Source organism: Bos indicus x Bos taurus, chromosome 15 (genome assembly GCF_003369695.1).
Source record: "Bos indicus x Bos taurus breed Angus x Brahman F1 hybrid chromosome 15, Bos_hybrid_MaternalHap_v2.0, whole genome shotgun sequence".
In the NCBI taxonomy this organism is placed as follows: Eukaryota; Metazoa; Chordata; class Mammalia; order Artiodactyla; family Bovidae; genus Bos; species Bos indicus x Bos taurus.
The window spans coordinates 10,425,917-10,447,329 of record NC_040090.1 but is presented as its reverse complement, the minus strand read 5'-3'; the positions used below and the strand labels follow the sequence as shown (position 1 = coordinate 10,447,329).

At 41.0% G+C, this 21,413-nt stretch overlaps 1 protein-coding gene across 6 annotated transcripts in view; it reads left to right on the top strand.

The window, feature by feature from the left end:
* The window catches only part of TTC17 (tetratricopeptide repeat domain 17), a 126,926-nt gene that overhangs the window by 64,687 nt on the left and 40,826 nt on the right, over positions 1 to 21,413 (top strand). For 4 of the 6 annotated variants that reach the window (XM_027562618.1, XM_027562617.1, XM_027562619.1 and 1 more), the window contains one exon: positions 11,755 to 11,925. The exons of the other annotated variants lie outside the window; for them this stretch is intronic. In XM_027562618.1, coding sequence (XP_027418419.1) covers positions 11,755 to 11,925 — 171 coding nt within the window. The remainder of the gene's footprint in view (positions 1 to 11,754; positions 11,926 to 21,413) is intronic. 6 annotated transcript variants of the gene reach the window in all.

The window sequence follows — 21,413 nt, the reverse complement described above, 5'->3', positions numbered from 1 at the left end:
GTTATGGAAACATAAGAAAGTAGGTAAAAAAAATTTTTTAATTTGGCAGGTTCGTGAAGAAGTAAGGCATTTGTCAGGAGGGTATTCTAAGCCCCTGTATGTAATAAACACTGGGCAAGTGGTTTTATCCTCTGTTTCTGGGACTATTGGAACTGAGTCACTGCAGCTTGGCTGTCTTGCTCTAAGAGGACTGAGAACGAGAGCAGCAACTATATGGTTACGTGAGACACTGCAGTCGCACTTACTGAAGTCAGCTTCACACTGCAGCTTGTCATTCAGTTATAGAATGCTTTTCTTTAAGAAGTTGCAAAGTTATTAAGATAATCTCTCTGAGTTACAGAGTTTGTAACAACTTCAGGTGTGCGAATGGTCTTTGCCAGTGTTTTCCATGTTTCTTTGCATGTCCAAAAGAAAGTGAATTATATTTTTGAGTTTGTAAATTAAGTCTCAGTTCAGTTCAGTTCAGTCGCTCAGTCATGTCCGACTCTTTGCGACCCCATGAATCGCAGCACGCCAGGCCTCCCTGTCCATCACCAACTCCCGGAGTTCACTCAGACTCACGTCCATCAAGTCAGTGATGCTGTCCAGCCATCTCATCCTCTGTCATCCCCTTCTCCTCCTGCTCCCAATCCCTCCCAGCATCATGGCCAAAGTACTGGAGTTTCAGCTTTAGCATCATTCCTTCCAAAGGACACCCAGGACTGATCTCCTTTAGAATGGACTGGTTGGATCTCCTTGCATTCCAGGGGACTCTCAAGAGTCTTCTCCAACACCACAGTTCAAAAGCATCAATTCTTCGGCACTCAGCCTTCTTCACAGTCCAACTCTCACATCCATACATGACCACAGGAAAAACCATAGCCTTGACTAGAACGGACGTTTGTTGGCAAAGTCATGTCTCTGCTTTTGAATATGCTGTCTAGGTTGGTCATAACTTTCCTTCCAAGGAGTAAGCGTCTTTTAAATTAAGTCTAGGTCATGTAAATTAAGTCTTCCTCCTTTATGCTGTGTATGTAGTATGGAAATAACCCCCTGGAAGGCATTGTTCATCATATTTTGTGATCGCTTCTCTGCAGATAGGATTGGAAAGTTCTACTGAGACATCACCCTTTGTGTTTAGACTCCATTCTGCATCAGGAACTTTTTCCAACACTCACATCACTGAGGTCACAGTGATGGTACACACCAGCAAGAAAAATGGATGAGCAAGGTGGGGTCTGTTTTATCCAGCCCTCGTTAATTACTGAACAAGATGCGTTTAATGTGGTTTGTCACTGCAGTTGTACATGTCTCCTGATAGGAGCTGAAGGGGGCTAACACCTTGTTATGAATACCTTGTGTGAAGGAAGTTAGGCAAGTTCATTGGATGCTATCTTTCTTTCTGTATCTTCAGTACCCGTTCATGGTAGCAGATGTTTTTGGAGATACTTCAGTTTGTGACGTTAAGCTTTGCTATCTCATATAGCAAGCATTTGCATGACTCTTCCCTATTCAAAAAATTATTCTAGTTGGCAGAACTTCCTCTCCCTCTCTCACATGTACTACAAATCCATGCTACATTAGAGAGGGCTTTTTTTTTTTTTCTTTTAGTGACCTATACCTCAGAAAATTCTTTCTGTACATTGTGAACCAACTAGTTGAAATGAATTACTGTGGTGGCTCAGCTGGTAAAGAATCCGCCCACAGTGTGGGAGACCTGGGTTCAATCCCTGGGTTGGGAATATCCCCTCGAGAAGGGAAAGGCTACCCACTCCAGTATTCTGGCCTGGAGAATTCCATAGACTATTCTATGGGGTCGCAAAGAGTTGGACATGACTGAGTGACTTTCACTTTTCACCAGTTTTGGAGTTCTTGTTTAAAATAGTTGAGTACCACGGACTTAAACCCCTTTACAAATATAATCATTGAATGATTTTTTTTTTTTTTAACTCAGTTCCATGGCCTAATGGAAATGCAGTAGTTGGGCCTGATAATCACTAGAAAAGAGCACTGGTGAGATTTAAAATACTCATGACTGAGGAAACCTGGCATGTACATGTGTGTGGTCATATATGTGCTGGTTTGGGTTTTTCCTCCCTTTTTTTCTTTCATTGTTAGGCATTACTAGTAGTTGAATTTGTTTCATACTAAACTGTTGTGTTCTTTGACCAAGAAAATGTCAGTAATCTGTTACTTTTTCTTAACCATCAAAGTCTATTTAATTATGATATTTAAAATACAGGAGAAATTTAAATCAGAATTCTTAGCTGTTGAAAATAACACAGCTTTGGATTTCTCACTTAGTTGATTTTTATAACAACAAATCTAAATTTGACATTCAAAATTTGCCACTCTCAAAGCAGTTTAAACTGCTTTAGCTGTCAGGCATTACTTAATAACCCAGTGAGATCACAAATATCCAAAGCGATGAATATTTTTAAAAAAAAGAAAGCATATCACATTTTAGGAGAAAGAGTAGTAGCAGCTGACAGGGAGTGTGGTGTCAATCAAGTCTTCTGATTCCTGATACACCTGTGATAATACAGCCAGTTTCCCTTGATGACATGAAATACAACTATAGGAAAACTTAACCAAACAAGTCACCATCTCTCACTGTACACTGCCTAAAAACCATAAATGTTAAAACCTGGGAAAGAGCAGAGTCCTGGAAAGTATGTTATGTGCAGAGTGGCAACTGAGGTGAATGCCTCCAGGCCAATTTCGTTTGGTGACATAAAGCAAAAGGAAACATTATCATTTATTTTTCTAATGCTTTGTACTTGATTTACAGTACACTGGCCATATGGAAGCAACAAGGGCTTCTAACGGTAGGTCCCTTTCCCATTTTGCCTCTCTCTGTGCCTCCGTATGAGGAAAAGGACCAGAGTTAAGGTCTGTTGGTTTTTTTTCACTAGATTTTTTTCCTTGACACCAGCAGGTGACTATAAACACTTTCAGCATGAGAAAAGAGAGGTAAATATAAACCACAAAGGTTGTGAGTAGCTGGGAAGTTTCCTAAGCCCTCCCCTGTTCCCTCATCCCTGCCCTTTGTGTATAGACTTACTCTAGGCATTAAGAATTGAATGAAGCCAACTTCCTACAGGAGCTGTGGTTGACTCAAATATGGGTGCTTAATTTAAACGCACTGACAACACAGAGACTTCAATATCATTCTCTCTTTTGCAGCGTCAGTGGAAATTGTACCAAACCATGACGCATGACACACGATGATGCTGTGTGGACAGCCTGCTTTCTCTACCGCATACACCCTGCTTTCCTGGTTCCATGTGTTTGCTTGTGTTGTTCTCAGTAGTTTTCCCCCATAACTCTCCCTTGTGCCCTCCTTCCCTCCCTGAATAAAAATTCTAATCTTGCCCATCCTTCAAGGCCCACTTCTGCCACGTGCCTTACCTGATCCCTTAATCATAAGCAGTGCATGAGCAGTCATCCCACCGTCTCTCCTTCAGCTCCTTGACTTGCCGTTACAGTTATTTGTGTACAAGACAGAGGTCTCCTACAGGACTTTCCTCACTCCTTGAGAGCAGGGACCATTCCTTCTTTCATCTCCATATGCTGGCCCATGTATTGCACACCCTCCTCCCAATGTTTAGCCCTGAGAATGTGCTCATTTGGCAAGTTATCTAATGGCATTTCAAGTTTGAGCTACTGAGAATACCTGGTAATAGACGGTAATGAGCTGTATGCACAGAGCACTTCCTGCCATACATATATAGATCTGTTAAGGCCTGCGGCTCCCACACCATGGGAGGGGGCAGAGGAAAGGAATTACGTCGTCTCACCTGTCCACTAGAAGCTGACACATCTAATAGGTAGCCTGTATTTTCCCACCTCCCGTCTGCAGTGTTTTTAATGAAAATTACAAACAAATGTCCTTGTTGACCCTCATTGAAAAACTAACATTCATAGATAAATCGGTAAGTGTGAGAAGTCTATTGGATTTGTTTGCCCAACATTCTTGCTCAAAACCCATTTCCTTAGGCTGAAGTAAAACAGACTTTTAAATTTAATACTAATAATGGCACCTATGACAGTTAACTTCTTTATGTAGTTGCTGCATGGGGAAATCTTTCCTAGTAAACTTAATGTTTAAATTCCCTTGTTTAGGGATCTAACCTAATCTTCCCCATTTCTGGAGGAAGTTACAGCGCTGGAGAGCTTAGATTCCACCACTGGAGCCGTTTTTCACAGCCTACGTGTCATGGTGTCTATGTCTCAGCTGGTGCTGACTTGGCACCCTACACGTTAGCCACTTAGGGAATGCCACATGCAGGACAAGGAGACCAGATTTATGGCTCGTTCTCCTTCTCCTCCTCTAAAAGGAGGCAGGGCGTGTACGTCTGTACACACCAGTACACATCAGATTCCCCCACCGTGTGGGAACACTGTTCCCCAGGAGAGAATTTAACTCTAGAATATATAGTAGAAAAGAATTTCTCTCTTATCTCCCCACCCCTGCTCTCATTTCATTTTGAGGTCACATACTTTTCTTTGCTAGTTTTTCTTTTTTAGACTCACTTCTGACTCATTCACCTCACCATGAGGGAATGCCTATATAATCCTGAGGCTGCTGATTTCAAGTCTTTAATATGATCTGTTTTCTCTCTGGCAGTTAAGGTCAGCCAGTACATAGCCATTACTTTTAAACCTCCTGTAAGAATCTCATTTAGCAGGAACTGCTGAATGAGAACAAGTCTGAGCCATTGCGACTGTTGAAATGCTTTCTCTCATCTTTCTAAGCAGAGGACAGCCCAGGGTAGAGGAGGCGAGGCAGATTCTCTTGTCTCAGGGTCACTTAAATTCAAGGAGCTCTGTGTGCTTATGTTCACCGTGGTTTCAGCAGTGGTGTTGACTCAGACTCCTCTTATTGTTGGACAGTAGCTTATCTATTTCAGGTAAAGAACCTAGATGCAGAGAAGAGAGTCGATTTGCCCAAGTTCATATGGTAAGGCTGTATCTAGGCAGGATTTGCGTTAATGCCATGGAATGCTTCTTTTTAGAACAAGGTCTATAAGACTTTGAGGTAGAAATCATAAAGGAATCCATTTGCAGTAAGGCTTCTTCTTCATTATTACCTGTGCTCAGTGTGGTCCCAAGCCCCACATGCCGCCCACAGTTAAATTTTCCTGGTGGTATTTTAAAGTAATCTTTGTAAAGCAACTGTACTGCAATAAAATTTAATTTAAAAAATAATAATCTTGCTTAGCAATGGTGATTAATTCAAAGATACACTTTTGTCCACTTCACAATTTATCTTACCATTTTTCCTAAAAGATAGATTTCTTACTAGAGAAATAAATAGAAAATTAGTTACTTGCTCTTACAAAATGTTGATGCCTCAGTTTTGTAGCATGTCTTCATTATAACAAACCGTAAGGAACCCTAAAGGATTCCTAATCCACCCAGGAATCTCTTTACCAACTTAAGAGATTCAAAAGAGAAGAATTCTTTTTAATAAGTAGGTGGTTTCCCAACTCCAGTTGAAAAATAATCTTCTAAGACCTTTGTAAACAGAATTAACAAGAGAAAGTAGGAGATTTCTTTAACCCTAGTCATGATAGGAGTTCCCGAGAACTTAGTTTACTCTGAAAATCTGTTTAGCACAGAATAAATTGTGCCTTTCTCCCTTAGGAGACTTAGGCTTAGACATGGTGTATTAAATATTTAGTCGTTATCCAGCATACCCTTGTAGGGGAGGTTAATATTAATAACCCAATTTATACAGGCAGTACTCTAACTGCAAAAAAAGGATGTTGATAAGATCTCATAGCTGTTCCAGAACCAGAAATACTCTCTTTGAAGTTTCATGCTCAGTTCAGTCAGTTCAGTTCAGTTGCTCAGTCGTGTCCGACTCTTTGTGAACCCACGGACTGTAGCACGCCAGGCTTCCCTGTCCATCACCACCTCCCGGAGTTTACTCAAACTCATGTCCATTGAGTCAGTGATGCCATCCAACCATCTCATCCTCTGTCTTCCCCTTCTCCCGCCTTAAGTCTTTCCCAGCATCAGGGTCTTTTCAAATGAGTCAGCTCTTCACATCAGGTGGCCAAAGTATTGGAGTTTCAGCTTCAGCATCAGTCCTTCCAATGAATATTCAGGACTGATCTCCTTTAGGATAGATTGGTTGGATCTGCTTGCAGTCTAAGGGACTCTCCAGAGTCTTCTCCAACACCACAGTTCAAAAGCATCAAATCTTCAGTGCTCAACTTTCTTTATAGTCCAACTCTCACATCCATACATGATTACTGGAGAAACCATAGCTTTGACTGGATGGACCTTTGTTGACAAAGTAATGTCTCTGCTTTTTAATATGCTTTCTAGGTTGGTCATAACTTTTCTTCCAAGGAGCAAGCATCTTCTAATTTCATGGCTGCAGTCACCATCTGCAGTGATTTTGGAGCCCAAAACAATAAAGTCTCTCACTGTTTCCATTGCTTCCCCATCTATTTGCCATGAAATGATGGGACCAGATGACATGATCTTAGTTTTCTGAATGCTCAGTTGGTATTGCCTTATCCTCTCTTGCTTGTGTGCATGCTAAGTTGCTTCAGTCGTGTCCAACTTTTTGCAACCCTATGGACTAAAACCTGCCAGGCTCCTCTGTCCCTGGGATTCTCCAGGCAAGAGTACTGGAGTGAGTTTCTATGCCCTCCATGGAATCTTCCCCACCCAGGAATCGAACCTACATCTCTTATATCTCCTGCATGTCCTCTCTTAATTCTAAGAAAAACCAGACTGCCAGGATTTGAATTGGGTGCTAAATTCTTTGCAAGCAAATACAGAACATTAAGCAGAGGACAGTGTTTCCATTTTCATCTGGGACCTTGTTATATAAAGCATTTCATTTAAATCATGAAGTCCCCCCCCCAAAAAAAAGCCTATCAAGGTTAGTCTAAGCCACAGAATCTCTTCATTTTTGCATCAGCAAGAAATAATAGCCATATGCACAGAAGATACTTATTACTTTTTAGGTATCTTTCCATTTTTCCTTCTTCAATATTTCCTTGTATTTCTTTAATGAGAACATTATCTCTACCTTTGCTGAGAAGACAAGCAATATTTTTCTTATATAGGCAACTGTTTTCAGTTCCTCTTTAGCTGGAGTAGACCTGTACTATAGTCCAAAGAATAGATACGTTTATTTTTTCTGAAGTTCTTCAGTTCTGCCTCTGGCAACTGGAAGGAGTCATTCAGGAATTAGGCAATATGACTTTCTGTGATTAGACTAGTTAATCATGGAAATCACACCAGAATACTAAACCAGTCTCGTTTTAACCATCAACCTAAGAAAATTCAAATCAACAGTTCTAATTTTAAAACATGTAATTTTTACTTGATCATTTTGATTTTGGCTACTTCCAAGAAATAGCTTAAAATAAACTACTTATTCCTTTAATTCCCCTATTTCTCCCTGATCCCCTTTTATACCCTCTCCCTCAGAGGTGCTGGCCCGATTTCCTGAGTTGGAGGGCAGGACATTCTTAGAATTCATGAGGCTTGCTTCAAGAGGGTGTCTGCTTTAAGGTCATGCAGAAGGACTAATTTTAGCTTCAGGATCTTATGCATATCATATCTTATAAATGACCTATAAAGCATTTTTAAATATTGCAGACATTTAAAAAGATGAAACCAATTAAATTTTTATAATAGAGGGTGGGAGAGAAAAATAAGAGATGCAAAGGTTGGAGGACGAAATCAACTGCAGGAAACACAGCTAGGATTTCACCGGGTTCCAGAGTTAAATGGTCTGTCCTTTTGCTTTACCCGGCTTGTGTCAAGGTAAATAATGCTTTAGAGGCAAATTCACCAAAGTTAAAGACAGAGAACATTCACTAGAAACAGTGTATGTTTTAAATTATCAGTATCATTGTCATCATTTTCTTTCCTCTCGGCTTTTACTAGTCATGCTTATTTATATCCTAATTAAAAATTGCTTCTAAGAGACATGCTATTCTTCATAGTAAAGTTCAGACAGTTGGGTGTATGGAGTTGTTGTCGTTGCTTTGTTTTATTTTAACGCTCGTGTGCTTGTTTCCCACATTTACCTACAAGGGCTCAGTGGTGAAGACAGAAGTGGAGGCAACTGCAACCTCTGGCATCTCAGGAGAATCTGGAGAAAGAAAGTAGCTACCATTGCTCTTTATGGCTTCTTTCCTGGTAGCCCTCCAGGGCCCACACACACTCGACCCTTTCCATCTCTGTCAAATTGTACTTCTCATGACCTCCCAATCACAAATGAGAATCCCTATTCTTGTTGCTTTGCTCAGCACATTATTCCTCCCTACCTAGAATGCCAACTTCTTGACCTTTTTTTTTTTTTTTTTTTTTTGCTTAAAGAGGTAGTATTGACTGGGGGGAAGCCAAGAAGCTTTGTAGTAAAATAGAACTGATTCACATTCCAGATCTACCACTTACTTACATTTGACCTCAGACAAGTTACTTAATCTCATGGAGAATCAGTTTCTTTGTCTGTAAAATTAATAATATTTCAGTATACCTGTGGTGGATTCATTTTGATATTTGGCAAAACTAATACAATTATGTAAAGTTTAAAAATTAAAAAAAATAATATTTCATAGGGTGTTTTTGAGGCATAAATGGGGAAAAAAATGCAAAAGTGCTGAAGAAATACTGGTGCCCTTCCTTGTAATTTCCCCTTTTTAAAGTTGTGTTTTTAAGTCCTACGTATTCTTCACAATTCAAGATCTCCCCACTCAAAGCTAATTCTCTGAAGCACCTGCTGGGCACAGTAGACCAGTTCATTAGTGTTTGTTGTCTTTCTTTACTGTCTCCCCAGGTTGCTTGTTAAATTTCTTGAGAGCTAAAGCTCTCTTGAGACAGAGAGTCTTCAGTTTCTGGCGTACGTAGCCTTGTTGAAAATAACCTCAGATGTATGATAGTGTAGAATTGGGAAATGGAAAGTGACTCCCAAAGTATGCAGTTCCCCTCTCTCTAAACTAGTAAGTTAGGAAAGGCTTTGAGTCCTTTATGTTTTTTTGGTACAATGAGGGAAATGACTGAGTAGCACTTTCTGAAATTACAGAATCTGAAGGGGAGTCATCAGATCCAGAAAGACTTCCTGTATTCCCATTGCTGCAAAGACAGCTTGATTGGGTACATACATCTCTTTGAGGCAACATTCTCTTTTAAAAGAAAAAAAAAAAAACTTTTAGAACATGTTTGGATGTTCCGATAAAGGAAAAAAGTTACTTATACACTCTTATTCAGAGAAGTGTCCTGTAATAGGAATGTAGGCTTCTACTGAATATACATCTTCTGCAACAACACACGTGGAACATGAGGAGACCTGTTCAGCCAGCCAGATCTCCACCAAAGACACAGTATCTGGTAATACATTCCTCTTCCCAGAGAATGACTATCAAGTGGAGCTAAATAGTGGCTCTGTATCTCTATCAACACATGGTTCCCTAACAAGGTCAAAGCTCTTTGACTCCTGGGCAAAATGGTATCAAGAGGTCATGCTTACTATACATGTCAGAAAGTATTGGGTTGGTACAAAAGTAATTGTGGTTTCAGGCCATGAATTTTAAATCATTACAACTAGGCGCAAACACATCTTTACTAATCATAATAGGAACCATTACAATCAACACATTTTTGCCAATGAGAAACACGTTTGTTTATTCCTGTAGCATAAAAATCCGTGCTTTGGGATTTGACAAACTCTTGGAAAGCGTTTTCTGCCTCCTGCTGGTTGTGGAAGCGTTTTCCCTGCAGAAGTTGTTGAGATATTGAAGTGGTAGTTGGCTGGCTAGAGGTCAGGTCAATACGGCAGATGAGGCCAGTTCACTCAGCCTTTGAAGCACTGGTTGTGCAGCGCGCAGTTGGGCGTTGTTGTGACGAAGATCGGGCCCATTCTTTTGACCAACACCAGCTGCAGGCATTGCAGTTTCCCATGCATCTCATCGATTTGCTCAGCATACTTCTCAGATGTAATGGTTTCACCAAGATTCAGAAAGCTATGTTAAATCAGATGGGCAGCAGACCACCAAACAGGGACCATCACTTTTTAGTGCAAGTTTGGCTTTGGGAAGTGCTTTGGAGCTTCTTCTCTGTCCAACCAGTGAGCTGTTCATCGCTACTCAGTGGTTAGAGCCGTCATAAAATCCACTTTTCATCACGTGTCACAATCCGATTGAGAAATTGTTGGTTCAGCACTTCAAAACTATGATTTTTTTTATTTTCAGTCAGTTCATGAGGCACCCATTTATCTAGCTTTTCACCTTTCCAATTTGCTTCAAATGCCGAATGACTGTAGAATGGTTGAAGTTGAGTTCTTCAGCTACTTCTCATATGGTTATAAGAGAATCAGCTTCAGTGATTGCCTTCGGTTGGTCGTTGTCAGCTTCCAGTGGCCAGTCACTACGTTCCTCATCTTCAGGGCTCTCATCTCCTTTACAAAACTTGTTGAACCACCACTGCACTGTACGTTTGTTAGCAGTTCCTGGGCCAAATGCATTGTTGATGTTGTGAGTTGTCTTTGCTGCTTTACGACCCATTTTGAACTTGAATGAAAAAATGGTTGAATTTGCTTTTTTGTCTAACATTTCTGTAGTCTAAAATAAATATAAAATAAGCAGTAACTAGTAAGTCATTAGCCAAAAAAAAACATAAAGTGAGAAATTCATATAAAAATGATGAATAAATACATTTATTTGAGAATGTATTGTAATATCAACTGGCAGAGTTCAGCAGTGCAAAACCACAGTTACTTTTGTACAGCCTAGTATCACCCAGTGCTGTGAGTACATTCAAATGTGACATTTAATGCTTAGGTAAATCGTTACTGGGCTTCCCAGGTGGTGCCAGTGGTAAAGAACCTGAAGATCCCTTGGAGTAGGAAATAGCAACCCCACTCTAGTAGTCTTGCCTAAAATTCCCCGCCATGGGCAGAAGAGCCTATCGGGGTGCAGTCCGTGGGACTGCAAAGAGTCAGTCACAACTGAGCCAACACACACATGCTTCCCTTGTGGCTCATACAGTAAAGAATCCACCTGCAAGGCAGAAGACCAGGTTCACTCCCTGAGTCGGATGATCCCCTGGAGAAGGAAATGGCAACCCACTCCAGTATTCTTGCCTGGAGCATCCCCATGGACAGAGGAGCCTGGCGGGCTACAGTCCATGGGGTTGCGAAGAGTCAGACACATGGCTAAGCGACTGACACTTTGACACATGATCAAAATTTGTTTTCCAAAAGAAAAATAGGCGCCTGTGTGATCTGACAGTCACAGATATGGCTTCTCTGCCACCACTATCCCCCTCCAGGTCCTTGGTTTTTAATTTCTAATCCTTTACTTTTTAGTCTTTCACTTTAAGCTATAATGCAAGAATGATATACTCTTCTGCTGTAATTCATCTATCTCCAGACTTGTTCAGATACTCATCTGTCATTTCTCACCGTCGAAAGGCAAATAGAAGGAAAACCACTTTTTTTTTTTTATGATGTTTCTGACTTTCAGAGAAGTGTTTCACAATCATTCATTAAGAATGGAAGGAGATCTTGGGACTTCGTCCTTAGAGCTTTTTCCCCAAATACTTACTGTAGCCTAACAGGTGAAACTTGAAAGTGCAAAATCATGAATCACAGTTATGACGTGGCTTTAAAGGGCACTTTTCTCCTGCTGAAGAAAAACGCAACGGTCACCTTTTTGCTCTTCCTGATACTTGGGACATTGAGCTGTGGGGCTACACAAGAGAGGTTTCTAATGTGCTCTGTCTGTGTCTCTTGTCATTGAGGTAATTGTCATGCGAAAACCCTGGACAACAGCCATGACAAACAGAAGTATTTTGACAAGTCACAGTCACTGGATGCTGCTGAAGAAGAGCCCTCTGAGGCAGGGACAGAGGAGGACCCTGTGCTGTCTGTTCAGGATTCAGGGAGGGACTCAGATGTCCTTAGGCTTGAAAGTAAGTTGCTTTGACCTGAGCTCTGTTCCTGGGGTAGAATCAACTCTCAAGCTTGGAGCTTAACTTAGGCTTTTCTTTCCTCTCAAACATTTGTTTCTTTAACAGTCACTTACTACACTGTAGAATCATGAGGGTGACCCCAGATTGGGAGGCAGAAGACAAGCTATAATATGAAATTGCTCTTCATACTTCTTTTCTCTCCACCTCAGCATCTTCGTTTACTGACCCAATTTGATTTATGTACCGATCTTAATGTCATTAGTCTATTGAGTAAATCATCGAAAAAAGAAAGCACATTGTATTTACACTAACCCAGTACAATTTAAAGATTTGAAATAATGGGCATACTTAGCAGGCCCTCTTCTAAAATTCCATTTTATGATCACATTTTGAGCTGTGCTATGCTAAAAAGTTCTTAAGATGTATCAGTCTGTTTATAATTACCAAAATCAGTGACTTCACTCATCCTACCCTAACCTCTTCACTGCCTTTGGAACTCTGCACAGCTCCCCAGTGGGACCTCCTTCCTTTTCCTCTATGCTTCTGGGATATCACTTGATCTTGGTTCTCTTCCTGTCCTCAGAATATCTTTTTTCAATTTCATTCACTTATTCTTTACTTTGTCCTGTATTTTTTTTTTTTTACCCAGGATCTTAACCTTGGTCTTCTTTTCTTAGTCCCCTCTTTGTTATCTCTTGGCCTTTGAGATGCATTGGAGTACACCAGTGTCTCTAAATCTGTACTTTCAGCCAAGACACTCTCTGTGACCCCAGATCTTACTTCTGTCTTTTTAGTGTTCTATCTGGATGTGCCACAGGCACTTCACATGTAACAGATCTAAAATTGAACTTGTCCTCATTTTGTCCTATTTCCTGAACTGCTTCTGATTGCTATATTCCTGCTTCCTGTGAATGGCACAGCTCACGCGGTCACCACTATATCCAGTCAATCCCTAAGACCTGGTAAACTTCCCGTCTCTATCTGTTCCTTCTGTCACTATCTGCATTACGACTCTCTTCATTTGTGTCTGGGCTGTTAACAGTAGCTTCATGATCGGCCCCCACTATATCTAGTCCTTCACTTCAGTCATGTATGGAGAGAGTGAGCAAGGTGGGTGGGTATGTGTGTATGTGAGGGAGAGAGAATACATATAATTGGTATACAATTTAAAAAGCAGAAATAACCTGTTACCAATTTCTTGTGTCCAAGGAGTGGTTTCTAAAATCAGACCTGATCTGGTAAGTTGCCTATGCTTAAAATGTTCTGTGGTTCTCTATTATCTATAGTTCTGTGCAGTCGCTCAGTCGTGTCTGACTCTTTGCGACCCCATGGCCTGTAGCCTGCCAGGCTCCTCTGTCCATGGAATGCAAGGACATTGGAGTGGATAGCCGTTCCCTTCTCCAGAGTATCTTCCCAACCCAGGGTTCAAAGCCAGGTCTCCCACATTGCAGGCAGATTCTTTACCATCTGAGCCACCAGAGAAGCCCACCTGTTACCTATAGGAAGAATCCACATGTCTTAATGTGGGATATGAGGCAGTTTGGCCCTTGATTCTGTCTCCAACTGTACCGTCTACTGGTGCTCTGTACCGCGGGGAATGCAGACCTTCCCCTGTCTCCCTCGCAGGCCATGCTGCTTTGAGCCCCCGTTCCTTTGCACAGGCTGGGAAGGGCCCCTTTACACACTGCTGTTTATAGACAGCCCCTGTGCATCTCCAAGTTCAGCTCGAATGTTGTCTTTTCTGTGAAGGTTTCACAAAGGTCGCCAAGAGTTCAGTTGCTTCATTTGCTGTCTTGTTCCTACTTTTTGTCAAGACACATTTTATGTAGTGTTAAATGCTTGTATGACTTATGTTCCATCAAACAATGAGTTTCTTATGTATTGTGTCCTATGTAACTTTATATTCCTGTGTACAGTAAATGTTTGTTAGAGAAGTGAAGTGTGGCCTTTGCCTTCCTGCATAGATTGGATGAACATATCTAGCAATTACAAAATCTTATGTTTCCTTCTAAGTGGTATATTATATATGAAAAAACGGTGTCTAAGAGAAAGAAGCAAGCTAGACCTCAAAGGGGGATGTTGCGACCTTCACTTCTGTAAGTTTAGAAAATTAGTTTCATCTCTTCTACCAGGAATCGTGGGGCTTTAAGGAACTTAATTTCCCATTTACCTACTCAGAAGAGGCTGACTTAAACCAGATGGCCACTGTGTTCATTCACAGTGGGGCTACACCTCTCTGGTGCCCAGGAGCCTCATGTCTCTCTGGCATCAGGTACTCACACATGAACTGAGATTGTTTGATAAACTCAGAATCAACAAAAATAAAACTGAGTAGTGATAAAGGGGTGTTTTTTTTCAGCTTACAGAGACTGACACTATACCAGTATGCCTCCTTAATGACTGTAATACTCATGACTACCAAACTAGAATCTTTTCCTAGGACAGTTCAGAATAAAACCCAACCAGAAGCTTACTGTGTGTCCCTTCATTTTCTGAATACGTCATTGCTTGAGGCAGGTAACCTAGTATTTAAGTTTCTTTAGTTCCATGTTTCCCCCATAGTCCATTCCATCCCCCATTCTTGGAACACTGCACGGTTGCCCTGTTGCCAGGTCCCTTTAGCGCTCTGCACACTGTCTCTTAGGGTGCGTTTTTATAGGGTGTTTTTAGGGTGTTATAGGGTGTTTTTAGGTTTTTAGGGTGTAATTATAGTATGGTGATGAGTCTTAGCTAGTTTTACTCTTAGATACTAACGTTTTTTGTTTTTTTTAAAAACCATGTCTGAACTCTGGGAGTACATTCTTCTTTTCTATAGATACTGACAAGTCCACAGGGACCACAGTCATGGTATAAGTTACCACGTTTATACCAGCAAGCTTCGTATAGTGTGGTTAGGAGAAAGATTCTATATTTTAATTTAAATAGTGTGGTATAGTAAAAGTCAAGCATAGACGTTAAAAGTTTTTTTAAAACTCTGTTTTTGGAGGGAAATAAATGCAAATAGTTAAGCCCTCTCCAGTAACCATAAATTATTATGATAGTTACTACCTTTTTGTGATACTTTATAATTTACAAAGTGTTATATGTTATGTATTAGCTTTGTGAAATAGATATTATTAGCTCATCTTCTGGGTGAGAAAACTGAGACTCAGAGAAGTTAGGTACCTTGCCTCACATCTTTAGCAGGTGGTGTATAACTAAAACTCATCCTTGGCCCTTCTGCTGTCATACCTGCGTCATTTGCCTGTGGTTCTCAGAGGGGGTTGATAGATTAGAACTTTATTTTTTAATTTGTAAGGTCATTTTTGAGGAAAACTAGCATTTGCTGTTACCATTATTTTATATATATAATATAAAAACATTTTAATGTCAAAAAAGTACAAAGACCATGTTAGAATAAAGATGGTCTTCCTCAAAAATGGACAGTTGGCAGCTTTACACCAACAAATGTGTATCTGGACATAAGTGTGTGTGTATATGTACTGTAACTTTAGATATATTTTCTTTTTTCGTTATTATTTTTTTATTGATTCTTTTTTTTATCTAACCATACCAAACGGTATGTGGGATCTTAGTTTTCTGACCAGGGCTCGAACCTGTGCCCCCTGCAGTGGACGTGTAAAGTCCTAACCACTGGACCGCCAGGGAAGCCCTGTGCATGTTCTTTTTTGTTTCTCATTTTGCTAAGGATTGGTGAAAATTGTGTCACTGATTAACCTTTGCAAAACCATTGCTTTAATACCTCAGTATCTAGTCCTGAACCCCTCCCCCCGGTAACCTTATCTGTAGGTTTTGTAGTCAGAGATTTTGTTACCATGTTAAATCTTGCTGTTAAATCTTGGGCAAGTTACTTAATCTTGCTGAGCCTTCCTTATCTCATTAATTTAAAAATAAACCAGAAGAGAAAGGAGGGGGAAAAGCAAGCTTCAGAGTGCTCATGAGTATTTAAATGAAATAACTTAAGGGGAAACATTTGTACCAGGTACTTGTACACACATTGAACTCAGGAAATGTTCATTTCTGGAAACACAGGTATTCCTGTGTTTCTACTGCTTCCTGACTTAGAGGCTGGTTGTGAGCCAAAGTCCTCACAAGTACGTACAGTATCTGCTCAATGTTAACATCAGGAAAGGGGGCCCTGACGTATTTGCGCAAGAATTATTAACAGGAACAATTCCCTACTTGCTTTTCTAGATTGTCTTCTCTGAATTCTCTTCTTTTTACTATCCTAACCCAGCTAAAAGAAGGAAGGGGACCAGTTGTGCAAATGAATACTCACTATTGTTTTCTTCTCAGAAGTGAATCATTTCCCTCCCTATCATAGTCTTAAGCCTTTTGTGCTTTCTGATTACTAGTTTGAAATTTTATGCTGTTGTTTTATGCATTAAATCTTAAGTCCACAGCTTTATCTTCTGACTTCACAGAAGAGATCACTGCCTTTTTTTAAATTGAAGTATAGTTACTGTACAATATCATGTTACAGATGTATAATATAGTGATTCACAATTTTTAAAGGTTTTGCTCCATTTGTAGTTGTTATAAAATACCAGTTACATTCTCCATATTTCACAGTGTATCTTTGTAGCTTATTTTATACTTGTGGCTCAGTAGTCCAGTACAGGAGACGTGGGTTCAGTCCCTGAATTGGGAAGATCCCCTGGAGAACTAAACGGCAACCAACTCCAGTATTCTTGCCTGGAGAATCCCATGGACAGAGGAGCCTGGCGGACTACAGTCCATGGGGTCACAAAAAAATCAACACAATTTAGTGACTAAACAGCATAACAACTAATGGTTTGTACCTTTTAATCCGCTGCTCCTATATTGCCCCTCCTTCCTTCCCTCTCCCCACAGGTAATGTCTAGTTTGTTCTCTATATCTGTGAGTCTTTTTGTTGTTATATTCACTAGTTATACATTTGAAATTCCACATACAAGTGATACCATACAGTATTTGCCTTTTCTGTCTGACGTATCTCACTAAGCATAATGCCCTCCAATCCATCCATGTTGTGCAGAGAAGACACTGGAACTCAAGACAGAATTGCCCAAGGTCCTATGGTGGTGGAGTCCTAATTTGAAACCAACTTTGTCTAATTCCAGAGTGTACTTTCTATTTTGTGAGACAGAGGAACATATTCTGAAAGGTAGAATGTGCCTGCTTGCCTTTAGAAGCCACAGTCTTACAGTAAAACCTATGGATATTAATCACATAAGACTTTCTGGACATGTTTTGATCCAGACTTTGCAGGAAGGACTTTGTCTTGCTGGTCATCTCTTTGAATATGTGATCTTTACCTCTGTTTATTAAAGATCTGTTTCATTTTGCATTTGTCTTTTCAGCTTCTGCTCCCTAAAACTCTTCCTGGAACCTTTCTTCCAAGCTTATTAACACTGCTTATCAAACACAGTGACCTTCTTTTAATCACCTTCTGATGGTCCTCTCCCTCTCAGTAGTATTCCCAGCATTGTCTTGCTTCTGCTTCTGCTTCTGCTTCTGCTTCTGCTTCTGCTCCAGGCATGGGCAGCTGGGTCTCTCCCTGGGTAGCCCATTCTATTTCTGACCATTCATAAGTCTTTTCTAATACAGAGCTAAAACACGGCTTCTCGTCTCTAGCCCTGACCTCTGAGACTAACAGTCTGTCTCTCTCTAATGTCGTGCTTGCTGAGATGTTTGAAGATGGTTATTGTTCCTGTCTACCAGCCCCCACCCCATGTTTCTGTTCCCTTTAGCTAAATGTCCTCATTTCCTTCTGCTGCTGCTGCTGCTGCTAAGTCATTTCAGTCGTGTCCGACTCTGTGCGACCCCGTAGACGACAGCCCAGCAGGCTCCCCCATCCCTGGGATTCTCCAGGCAAGAACACTGGAGTGGGTTGCCATTTCCTCCTCCAATGCATGAAAGTGAACAGTGAAAGTGAAGTCACTCGGTTGTGTCCAACTCTTAGCAACCCCATGGACTGCAGCCTACCAGGCTCCTCCATCCATGGGATTTTCCAGGCAAGATAATTTTTAGTCCCTTCACTATCCTTGAAGTACTCACTCTGGAATCTTTTTAAATCTTCGTAGCAAAATATTTTCAAAGTCTGATCATGTGTGTATGCGGGTATATCAGCTGCTCTTCCTGCTACAGGATCACCTTGATGTTTTCAGTCCTCCCCCGTCTAACATGGTTTTAGGGAGTTTCAGCAAGTCCCTTCTCTGTGAATGTGCTCCACTTTAAGAGTCCCTTCCACGGTGGTGCCCAGACCGTGAGTTTCCAGATTTCCAGTTGTGTCTGCAATGTTGCAAAATTATAGTGGGCTTTTTTTTTTCCTCCTTCTTAGAATCAGAACTATATGCACTTCTCTCTGTTTCTCAGCACTCCTCCTGTCCCTGTGATCCTGGCCAGATTACCTCACAGGGCTCAGTCAGCTGTGAGTTTTCCCAGTACCCTGAGATATAATTCATCCAAGTGAGAAAAGCATGAACTTTTCTGTGGGTGAGCCTCACTGTGGGTGCTCAGAGTCTCTTCACTTCACAACATGTATTCTCCTTTTTCCAGTTTGAAAATGGTACGTGTTGAAGACAAAGAAAAAAACAAGGGTCTCCGTCTCTCTGTTTCCAGTTTACATCACAGCATCTGGCCCACAAGCAGCAAGCCTAACAGTTACTTTTTTCTTCTTCTTGTTCAGTCGCTAAATCGTGTCTGACTCCTTGTGACCCCATGGACTGCAGCACACCAGGCTTGCCTGTGCTTCACTGTCTCCTGGAGTTTGCTCAACCTGCCGAGATCCCTCAGTCGTCCAGACCTCTTTCCGCCTGAATTCTGTATTTGTAGCTGCTTATTGGACAGTGTCTGGAGATGTGTCCATCCTTCTGGCCCAGACCATAGCCCCATGGGGTGTTTTATTCTGAGCCCTCAGCACATTGTTAAGCAAGTAACAACAAATGTTTAAATGAAGTAATAAATAAGCGCTTCAGATCCCAACACTATCCTGTTGTCCTGTCCCTATGGCATTGATTTTGCAAATAGCATTACATTCACACATTCTAAAACTTCACATAGTGTAGTAAAATGCTCCCTGTTTCACATCAGACTTTAAAATCTTGAAGTCATCTCTGGATTTATTCTATTTCCCATTATATCCACATAATTACCAAATTCTGTTAATTTTTCTTCACTGAAATTTCCCCATACCTCTTTCCCTTCCCTTTTAAAGATTTCCCCTTATCCCCAGCCTAAGTCGGTTTCTCGTATGTGCCACTTACAGAGATTGTTGAAACACCTGTCTGCCCTCTGTCTTCCTTCTGTCCTCCACCCCCTAGTTCCTAAGACACCAACTGATTTACTAATCTAACCTTTGTAACTGTTGTGGCTGTCACCTTGTTATTCTTTGCTTAACAAACTAGAGGCTCCCTTTACAATGAATCTTCGTCCAGACTCTCCCAGGCACTCAGTGTCACCCACTTCCCTGAGTATCTTATTCGCTGATGTAAGTTTTTCGTTCTAGTTAATTTGAAAGTACTTCCTCACACCTGTTTCTGTGTGTGTAAATGGGTGTATACACACCTGCTTTTTTAGTGTCAGCACTCTGGGAGTGCCCTCCCTGGGCCTCTATTCTGTCTAAATCCTGCCTCAGGTAGTCTACTTTCCTGAAAAAAGCATTTCGTGACTACATTCAATTATGTTTTTCCTTTAGGAAAAAAATACTTAAATTGTTCTCTCGTTGTTTAATGTATAGTTTTATGTCTCCAAATTGATTATATTTAATTCCTTAGGATCAGATTCTTTTTGTTCCCAAATACATAGCAGAGAGACAGGCATGTAGTAGGGCCTAAGTAGATTGGTCTGTTTTTCCTAAGGCATAGCACCTTCATGATCTCCCCGTTTCTCACCTTTATTTAGTGTCATTCTTTAGGAACTGCTGTCACCCCAACCCCAGCAGCTTTGAAAAGGCCGAATGGCTGCCAGCAGCAGAAGCCTGCGACTAGTTCTCAGTTCAATACTGATTTCCGTCAGTGAAAGGCCTTTGCCCTAGGAACTTTTGAATGATATATATTACCATATGTTAAGGGCATAGGGAAGTATTAATCTTTGGGACCTGGGGTTACAGAACTTTTTGCAACTAAACGACATGAATGCTTTCTAAATAGTAGTAGTTTTTGAATGGAAATAAGGCTTCCATGTACAGCGTGCATGTGCAGCTCCACCTGTGCACTGGGGAATTAGTTACGTGCTGTCTTCCTTTGACCAAAAGCCACTTTTCTTTAAACCTGTATTCTTGGTCATGGCCAAATCTATCAAAAGTTCTTTTCTGTCCCAGGACCAGGTGCAGGGAATCCCATGGTAGCCAGGGAAGGAAGGAGAGGAAGCTAAAATAACGTGAGGAAGACTTGGAGACAACGCTGTTGCTACAAGTCAGCTCCCGGGCAATTCTAATTAAGTTCCTGTTGGAATCCCTATAGCAGTCCTTGGCTGCTGCTTTCCTAGCTTAGGTACTGAGAAGTTCGTGACTCACGTAGCGTATCAGACACTGTGCTAAACACATGACACCTGCCTTTCCATTGCTTGCCTGTCATCTAGGTGGGCAGTACTTGACCACACAACAAATTTCCAGCAGGACAAGGCAAAAGCAGGAACAGCTGATCCCCAAGGAACCCACAGAACAAATTATTCCTGAGTTCCCATTAATTGCTTCTGTAGCTATTTGCGCCTGCTCTGTGCCAGGAGCAGTTGTGGGCATTTGGAATATAGGAACAAACAAGGTAGAAACTAACACTTAGAACTCTTTGTCAACCCCACATGTATACTACTGACTGCATAATTTTGGCAAGTAACCATTCTTATCTAAATATCCTAAAGGAAAAGACTTTGCCAACTCGTTTGACTTTATGCTTGTTTCAGAACATTAATGATAATATTAAGCAACAGAAACTATCATATTGGTTCGGAAAACTTAGTTACTTGAAAGGACAGCAATAGATTTTGTAGTCACTTGTTAACAAATGGAAGAGCCGTACAGCTTTTCAAAGAAAGAAATGACAGAGATTTCTAGTGGTCTCCTCAGCTTGGCAACAGCCCTGCCCACCTTCCCACTTTCTATTCCAGAAGGTGGAATGGGAGACAGAGATGCCATTGGAGAGCTGAGAGTGACACCGCAGACCTTCTGTGAGAAGGCCTCAAAGCTTTAAGTTGTTTTTAGTAATGGGAATCAGCCTGCTTTCTCAGCCTTCTCAGAGGCTGAAACTGCAGTTCTGAGACAGGTTACTCACTGTGGTTATAGGTCTATTGATAACCGCTATGAGATTCCTGACCTTGGCCTTATGAATGCCATGTTCTAAATTACTGAAAAGCCAGATTACCAACTGAAGATTATTGGGGTACTGGCATAACATAGACTATCAATTTGTGAGCCATCAGCCCCGAGCTCTCAGGTTGTCCACTGGGCACATATCATAGAAGGAAGCATTCCTTTTATTTGTCTCTGTACCCTGTATACTTTTTAGAAG